General features: G+C 42.2%; 1 protein-coding gene across 1 annotated transcript; it reads right to left on the bottom strand.

Annotated features, from left to right (window-relative positions):
* Positions 1-2,553: 2,553 nt before the first annotated feature.
* On the bottom strand, positions 2,554-7,796 carry cnga2a (cyclic nucleotide gated channel subunit alpha 2a). The gene is made up of 6 exons (XM_063000363.1): positions 7,690-7,796; positions 7,363-7,473; positions 6,659-6,826; positions 5,619-5,726; positions 5,240-5,346; positions 2,554-4,092 (listed from the first exon to the last, which is right to left on the bottom strand). The coding sequence occupies exons 1-6, from the start codon at positions 7,794-7,796 to the stop codon at positions 2,672-2,674; spliced, it is 2,022 nt and encodes a 673-aa protein (XP_062856433.1). The 3' UTR covers positions 2,554-2,671.
* Positions 7,797-9,539: the final 1,743 nt, after the last annotated feature.

Raw genomic sequence — 9,539 nt, 5'->3', positions numbered from 1 at the left:
AGCCTCCACACAGGGCGTCCGACTCACGCCTGCTTAAAAATCAACAGCCGTGGTGGCGCGGCTTTGTCGAGTTTAACATGTTCTCCCCTCCTCCCAAAATACACAGAAGTTCTCTGAAGAGCCAGTAGGTATAAATGAATGAGCAAATCTAAGTCTAAATGTGTGTTGCTTTGCAATGATCTGCCTTTCTGTATACAGTTTACGGCACGGTGGCTCGGTGGGTAGCACTATCGCCTCACAGCAAGAAGGTCCTGGGTTCGATCCCCAGGTGGGGCGGTCCGGGTCCTTTCTGTGTGGAGTTTGCATGTTCTCCCGTGTCTGCGTGGGTTTACTCCGGGTGCTCCGGCTTCCTCCCACAGTCCAAAGACGTGCAAGTGAGGTGAACTGGAGACACTAAATTGTCCATGACTGTTTGACATTAAACCTGTCTGTGAACTGATGAATCTTGTGTAATGAGTAACTACCGTTCCTGTCATGAATGTAACCAAAGTGTAAAACATGAAGTTAAAATCCTAATAAACAAACAAACAAACTGTACACGGGTTTATTATCTGTTTTACCAATGTTAACTGAAATAATAACACCTCCATATGTACCATATGTACCCTCAGGTCCTGTTGTTGTTGTGTGTTGTCCGAGTGTTGTTGTGGTTATACAGATAATTTTTTGTATAATGTGAATCTCTGTAGTGTGTACTATTACTATCTATCTGTCTATCTATCTATCTAACCCCCTCCTGGTCAGGGTCACAGTGTACAGTGTACAGTGGTCAGAGTCTAGTGCACTGGGTAATAGGTAGAACACGCACTGGAGAGGTCACCAGTCCATCACTGGACAAACACACACACACACACTTTTGTATCTCTAATTATCTTGACTGCATGTCTTTGGACTGTGGCAGACACAGGGAGAACATGCTCCTCATGGGAATCAAACCCAGGACCTTCTTGCTGTGAGGCGACAGTCCTACCCACCGAGCCACCGTCCCACCGAGCCACCGTCCCACCGAGCCACCGTCCCACCGAGCCACCGTCCCACCGAGCCACCGTCCCACCGAGCCACCGTCCCACCGAGCCACCGTCCCACCCCGCTATACAGCATCAGGTCATCTTTACTCAACATCAACGTTCCATCATTCAGTTTCTCCAGTTCTGCAGTTTTTTACTTTTTATAGACACTTCTGGCCATTGTAGTGGTGCAGCTGGTTGTGTGGGTGCATCACAGAAACATGGATCCTGGGGATCTGGGTTTAGTTTAATCCCTGCCTCAGGTCAGTGTCTGTCCAGACGTTTTAGCTGGTTTCCCAGGTATACCATCACCCACTGTAAAAAAGGTATAAATATATGTCCCCTTGACCTAATAACTGGATGCACTACCAAGAGCAGCAATGACTGCAACTAAACATATTCAGATTCTTTGTGTAATATGATGTTTGTTTAATGATTAAAAACCATTTAGTGAGGCATATGCCATATGTGGCATCAGAAATAGATCAAATATTTACATTTAGCAGACGCCTTTATCCAAAGCGACTTACATCACAGTTACAGTATAAGCAATTGAGGGTTAAGGGCCTTGCTTAAGGACCCAACAGCAGCAACCTAGCAGTAGTGGGATTTGAACCAGCAACCTTCTGATTACTAGTCCAGTACCTTAACCACTAGGCTACTGCTTGCCTATGTGTCTTATAATACTTACTTATAATCTCTAAAATCAAAATTCAAATTTATTAAAGCACCTATTTTTTCAAGTTGTTATATTTCAAACTTTATATATTATTTTCCAACAATTTAAACAATCATATTTGCAGTTTTAAGTGGGGCCTCAGGTGGCGCAGTGGTCTGTTAGGCCGGGGTCGAATCTCAGTGGCGCTGTCGCTCTGCCGGGGTAAGGTGTGACCGAAACACTTTGATGGATTAATGGCCTGTCCAGTGTATTCCTGCATTGCATCCAGTGTTGCCCTGAGAGACCGGGCCCACCACCACCCTGACCAGGATATAGGGGTAACAGAACGCTGTGCCACCCGAGTGCCTGCAGGTATTCCTGCTATTAAACAACAGTGACAAGACAGTGTCACTGCACACCTTTGTGGGTGCCAGTGTGTAGTTTCACCTTGTGCCCAGTCTTAGATTGAATTCAAGATTAAACTTAATGGCAGGCATTGATTGGCGTGTGACTCTCAGTGCGCGATACGGATCCCCATATGAACCTGCCTTATGCAGGTAAAAAGAAGAGGTGTTTAAGGTGAAAATACAAATCAAGTAATTGGATATGACTAGATTGGGAGGAAATTAGGAAGGGGGAGATGCATAAAAAGAATTGAACAAAACTATTGAACCAGAGGTCATGTCAGTTGCTAGCAAACTAATAATTTTAATAATAAATAATTAAGCCACACCTCTTCTGTGATCAACTGAGAAAAGCTGCTGTGCTGCTGGTAAATTATAAAAAATTAATAATTAACATACATTTTCTCACTATGTAAATTTTTTGCTGTGACTATTTTGTTTGCACTAGAAATTATGATGTAAAAATGATTGAACACAGAAAATCTTTTGAAATCTTTTATTTTAGACAACAACGTCATGTGCTTGGCTTAAGAACTGTTTGGCTGTATAGTGGAAAGAGGCCACAGAGTTTCTAAAATACAGCTAAAATGAACCAGTTCTGTTCACAGATGAATGTTCACTTCACTGTGAGTTCCATCTCCGTCAACAGTGCTCTCATTGCCGTCGGACAGAAATCCACTGCCAGTGTGGTGGAACCTGCCCTCCAGAGTGGTGAGTCTCTGCTTGAGTCGCTTCTGGGTGTTGGTATATTCCCCCAGCAGCCTGGCGAATCGTGTCTGCAAAGTATCCAACGAGGCTTCGAGATGCTCAACTTTCTCCTCGATTTGTTCTCCGGTAAGTCCTGCAGTCCCGAGTTCCTCGAGCAGTCCCTCCTTTCTCAGGATCTCACGCCCTCTCTCCTCCAGCGCCCTCTTGGCGTCTGGGTACTCCATCACAGCTTCCATCAGATCGTCTTTGGACAGACAGAACAGGTCTGAATAGCCGATGCTCCGGATGTTGGCTGTACGCCTGTTTCCCATTTTGCTGCCTTTGATATTGAGGATGCTGATCTCACCGAAGCAGCTTCCGGACGTCAAGAGGGCGTACTGCGTCACCCCGTCGTCAGCCACCACAGCCAATCGACCTTCTTTAATGATGTACATCTCCTTCCCGATGTCTCCCTTGCGACAGATGTAGTCTCCGGGGCTGAAGACCTGTGGACGCAGCTTAAGAACCAGCTCCACTAGCAGACCAGCTTCACAATCCTGGAAGATGCGCACTTTCTTGAGTGTTTCCAGATGCACATTGATGGCGATCTCCGCCCGCAGCTTGTTGGGAAGATTTTTGAGCACTTCTTGCTCATCGATTGTCTTCTTGTTGGTCCAGAGATAGTCGAACCATTTAATGACCCGACCCTCCAGCTCTTTGCTGACCTTGCGGAACTTCATGTAGTGCTTGATGGCATCAATGCGAGCTTGAAACTGCGCTCGTGTGGCATTCATGTTGGAGATCATGGCTCCTACGTTACCTACAATCGTGGCGAATATGAGCACGCCCACCAGGAAGTCGAAGACCACAAAGAGATATTCCTCATCGCGTTCTGGTGCAGGCATCTCCCCTATAGTGGTAAGCGTGAGCGTGGACCAGTAGAGGCAGTAGATGTAGCCTCTAGTCAGCGTGCCAAACTCAGGATGGGAGATGTTAGGGTAGACCCACTGATCTGATCCGAAGCCGATAGATTTGGAGATGGCGAAGTAGATGCAGGCGTTCCAGTGGATGATGACCAAGATGTAGAGCACCAGGTTGCTGATGCGAAAAGTGTTGGGGTAGCTGGTGCGAGTCTCTGTGCGATCGAAGAACTCGAACATACGAGAGAAGCGCATCAGTCGATTAAAGCGCAGCTCGGGAACGTGGATACCAGTCACGATGTAAGCCAGATCGGTGGGCAGGATGGACAACAGGTCTAGCTTAAACTGTAGGGTACTAATGTAGTTCTCTCTCAATTTTTTCAGGTCCTTCACCAGGAGACCCTGCTCCAGGAAACCTACAGTGTGGAAATCATGTAAAAATTTGTTGTCAACAGAGTAATCATAAAGTTTCTCCCAGCAAGTAGCACCATAAAAAAAGTAGACACTGTTTCTAATCATTTCTCTTTAAACCTTGGTACAATTATTAATAGAATCTGAACTATTGTCTTTATTTTCCAATATTTACTGGTACTTCTTTTGTCCATCTCTGTAAATCTGTTGTAGAATAATACATACTACACATTTACACTGATTTTATTTACAATCCACCAACAAAGTACTGGGGCTGGTTCTTGTGAACTAGCGACCCTTTTAAGAACAGACCCCCGTTTTTACTGGTTTGAGAGACCAACAATTCCAACATTCCATTATAATACTTATGCTGCTGCTTTTGCTAATGTCTTGTACATGCTCAATTATGTATATAGGTATTTCTCTCTTGTCTTGTCTTGTCTTGTCTTGTCTTGTCTTGTCTTGTCTTGTCTTGTCTTGTCTTGTCTTGTCTTGTCTTGTCTTGTCTTGTCTTGTCTTGTCTTGTCTTGTCTTGTCTTGTCTTGTCTTGTCTTGTCTTGTCTTGTCTTGTCTTGTCTTGTCTTGTCTTGTCTTGTCTTGTCTTGTCTTGTCTTGTCTTGTCTGTTAAGAAGAACAGACCAGGAAGAATTCCTCACAGAAACGGAAGAACAACTGAACCCAGGAGCTGAAGAATATGTTACTATGCTGCACCACCTTCCCATACTTTCATTTTCTTCCTATTATCGCCCCCTTCTTGCTCCTTACATATGTTTTCTTTTACCTCTTTGTCTTTTTATTCTCTGGGTGCTTGGATGGCACAGTGGTAAATCACTTTAGCACACTTATGATAAATGAAGTGATGGGGAATGAATCTCAGCGGTGCTATCGGCCAGTCGAGTGCCTAGACAGATATGATTGGCTATGTCGTGGGAGAGCACTTGCCAGTGCGCTCTTAGTGCTGGTCCCAAGCCAGGATAAATTAAAGAGCACCAGGAAGGGCATCCATTGATCAGAATGATCCACTGTGGTGACCAATAAATACAAGAGACGAGAGAAATCTTCTTTGCTTGGACCATCCAGCTTTTGCAAAAACAACTCGTTCTTTATGACAATATTATTTTAATAAACACAGGATTTAAACATAATTCTGACCTGTTCTTAGTCTCACACAGGTGTCCAGGATGTAGACCAGATCAGAGAGGTAATCAAGAACCAGCCACAGAATGTAGTTGTTGGTTTGAAGTTCATCAAAGCAGGCCCTGTGTTTAAAATATGAATGGTTCATTTGTGAGGCTGAAGAGGAAATGCCCCCTTGGCAGAATCACACTTATTTACATCAAATAATCATTAAAATGAGAGCTTAAATTAGGCTTCATTAGGTTTGCAGCTTGGTTAGAGCGTCCTGTCCAGATGAGAAATGGAAATGTTATTATTTATTAACAGTATTTCAACACATCCATGTATCCAGTTTACTTTAAACAAAACAAGTATAAATACTCTAATGGCAGAAATAATAGTGTTTTTTTTTTACCTGGCTACTAGAAGACACCAGTTGTACAGTACAGCTGCAGCGATGATGAACAGCCAGTGGTAGTACTTGTCATCAGCTGGTGCCAGAATAAACGCATCTGGCTTCTTCCTGTAAAATATTTCTTATTAAAATGAGTGTACAAAGTGTCTCATTCATTTAAATTCATTTTTATCAGCCGCTTTATCCCGATCTGGTCCAATTATGGGAATCGTAAGGCAGGAATACCCTGGGCAGAGCACCAATCCATCGCTGGGCTTCGGCCACTGTCCTCAGACATCACCAGTCATGTTTGTGTAAACTTATAGCTGACCGATAGCACCACTGTGGTTTAACATCTTCAGCATTTACCGACCTTCGTCCCAAGCAACTTACAATTGAGACTGTATACAAAGGAAGCAATTGCGGGTTAAGGGTCTTACTCCAGGGCCTAACAGTGGCAAACTGGCAGATGTGGGGCTTGAACCAGTGACGTTACAGTTACTAGTCCTGTACTTTAACCGCTGAGCTACCAAACCCGGATAATAACACGTCGTTTACAGTAAATCAATTTGCTCACTCGTAATGCACAGCACAAATCAAAATAAAAAAATGGAATAAAAAACTACAGAGCAACAGCAAACACCTCAAACCTCCCTGTCAGTGCAAATGAATCAACCTGAACCAAACTAAACATGACTTCACTGCTTGGACTTCTCAGACAGTTATTTAGAAAGACCTGCATGATGATCTGAGAGTCACCGTGAAAGTCAGATTTAATGAATTCTTTGCATGGGTGTTTAACTGCTCAAAAACAGCAAATTTCCAGGATGTTCCCATAGTCTAAGATTGTAGTCACATTTTTCATCTCTCAAAGAACGGATAGATTTTCTGAAAGAATCATTTATTTACCACAACAAAACCAATTAGATTTTTTGCTGCTAACAAGCATTTGTGTAACAGTTTTCCATCAAGGATTGAAGTTGCTCTAAACTCATTAAAATGTGTAATTTGCTGTGAAATTGTGAAGGATTTGAGATTATTTTAAGAGCGGACTGTCTCACTTGGTTTTGACGCTGTTGTTTAGTCCAGAACGGTTGCTGCTGATGCGGCTGTGAGTGATGCGGAGTTCAGGTCCACGAAAACGCTCCAGGAATGAGTCTGGACGCTCTTCTTCCTCTTGGAGACTCTTATGGGCCCATTCTCGGAGAGTCACCACCATACTCACCAACCTAATGTACAATGAACATGTTTTTGTTTAAAGATATAGTCAGGGTTTTTGTAGAAGATGGCTCAACCTGGTGGTTAAAATCTTACTATCCTAACCATTACAAAAATTACATGCACACAATGCCTAAGACTTAGAATTGTGATGAATACAATTTAAGCAATAACCCTGCCCATGTGTCCAATGGCAGCAACTTGGCAGATATGGGGCTTGAACTAGCAGCCTTCTGATTACCAGTCCAGGACCTTAACCACTGAGCTTTTTTTTGAGTATCTCCAGGTGACCTGACTGCAGGTCTTTGAACTTGTGGGAGAAAACCGAAGCACTCAGAGGAAACCCACACAGACCCAGGGAGAACATACCAACTACACACAGAAAGGACCCTGGCCACACAGCTGGGGAATAGACCCCAGGCCCTTATTGATGTGATGTAATAGTGCTACCCACTGTACCACCAAATGTTTTATGGTGTGATTTACCTCAAATGTACATAAAAATAGAGACACCCAATATAACTTCTTGTGTGAGCAGAAATCTCACCTGGACAAGGCTCCTCTTCCATGGAAGGAGTTCTGAGAGTTTGGGCCGCGAACCTCGAGTGTAGCGACCCGCTGTAACTCAGACGACGTGTCATCACATATTGAATGGACCCTTAAAAAGAACAAGATTTACACAAAAGCCATTACTGATGATAATCTGTAACCTGGACCACGAATAGCTGAGATTAAATAAATAAAATACTGGACCCAAAGCTAAGATCAAGCTCGATTTTACACCTGACTGAATCAAGGTGAGTTATATTATGTATGTTTATATTTATTTATAAACATAAATATATATATTATACAGCGCTAGTGTTATTTTCACCGGCTCAGTTTGCTGTCTGCTCTTTCCAAATCGTCCTCCATCAGGGTCTTCACTGAGAGCCTGTGGTCCATAAGTTCCACACTGTCCTCCAACGCTTGGCCTGTCATGCTGTAAGAGAAATATTCAACATTAAATGAATCAAGCAGGGAAGCCACTAATAAATGGGATTAGCACTGGTATTACCTCTGGTTTCAGCTGCATATAATAGGTATACAATTACAAATTACAGTCCATTTGTTAATGTCTATGGTGTTTCACTTAATTAAGTCACTCTACCCCAAACATGATTGGAAAGGAACCATTATAGGATTACCAACAAGCAGATTGTGTGGTGAATCATTCACAGCAGTAGCATTGACATGGTAGTGTGTGTGTGTGTGTGTGTGTGTGTGTGTGTGTAGTGCTTGTACGAGTTCATCTCTTTAGTTGTGGTCCACTGATGGGCTGGGTGTAATCAAGGCAATAATATTGTAATAATACAAAAAGCACTGGGTGCTCGAGTGGTGCAGTGGTCTAATGTACTAGCCCACCATCCAATGTTAGGTGATTCCATCATTTCTTTATCTTCTTGATCTGAAAATATAATTAAAATATGTAATTTGTTTTGTCAAAGTCAAATGTTTCAGCTATTAAAATAGTTTTGTGTCGTATCTGTGGTTATATTATTAAAGGGTAAATGACAAACCGCAATTGAACAGAAATATTATTACACTGAATGCAAAATCTTTAACCTGGATTAATTCTTTTATTATGAGTTTTGATGTTTAAGAAAAAGAAAACTATACAAGGAAAAAACAAACTTTTTCAGTCATTGGAATAAAAGTTGCTTACATTTCACAGTTGTAACTACAAACTACACATAACAATTTTATTTAGAATATTTAATTCTTCTTATTAATCAATTATTTCATCTGCATATGTGTAGCAGGTGTAGCCTAGAGGTTAAGGTAATGGACTAGTAATCCAAAGGTTGCTGGTTCAAGCCCCACCACTGCCAGGTTGCCACTGTTGGGTCCTTGAGCAAGGCCCTTAACCCTCAATTGCTCAGACTGTATACTGTAACTGTAATGTAAGTTGCTTTGGATAAAAGCATCTGCTAAATGCAGTAAATGTAAATATGTGGCTGACGTGTTGCACCGAACAGATTGAAATAATAGCAGCAATGCAAAGTTATTATTACATACAGATTTTTGTCTATAGTGCACTTGAATATAATTTAATAAAGACTTGCACGTCTTTGGACTGTGGGAGGAAACCGGAGCACCCAGAGTAAACCCACGCAGACATGGGGAGAACATGCAAACTCCACACAAAAAGGACTTGGACCGCCCCACCTGGGGATCGAACCCAGGCCCTTCTTGCTGTGAGGCGACAGTGCTACCCACCGAGCCACCGTGCCACATAATTCTGTAACACATATTATTAGACATGCAAGTGTGGCGAATTAGAGATATAAAATTGTCCATGACTGTGTTCGATATAACCTTGTGAAGTGATGAATCTTGTGTAATGAGTAACTACCGTTCCTGTCATGAATGTAACTAAAGTGTAAAACATGAGGTTAAAATCATAATAAGTAAATAAACAGAATTCTGCACTACCTTTAGTACATCAAATAAAACCCACTGACTTAAAAGCCTTGCTGGGGGAGGCAGCATTCAAATCCTCAACCTGTGTATTGATAGCACAGTGTCCTAATGTCCTAGCTACCACTGTTCCTTAGGTGGTACTTTATTTTTTAAAGAGATGTATTATATGTTGACATAATTTAATATTTATTGAAATTAAATACAAAACAAGGTAATATGAGTGATGTATTCAATCATTTAGTTTTAATAAAAACAATGGAG

The sequence above is a fragment of the Trichomycterus rosablanca genome, chromosome 8, assembly GCF_030014385.1.
Source record: "Trichomycterus rosablanca isolate fTriRos1 chromosome 8, fTriRos1.hap1, whole genome shotgun sequence".
NCBI lineage: Eukaryota > Metazoa > Chordata > Actinopteri > Siluriformes > Trichomycteridae > Trichomycterus > Trichomycterus rosablanca.
This window is presented reverse-complemented; position numbering and strand designations above follow the sequence as displayed.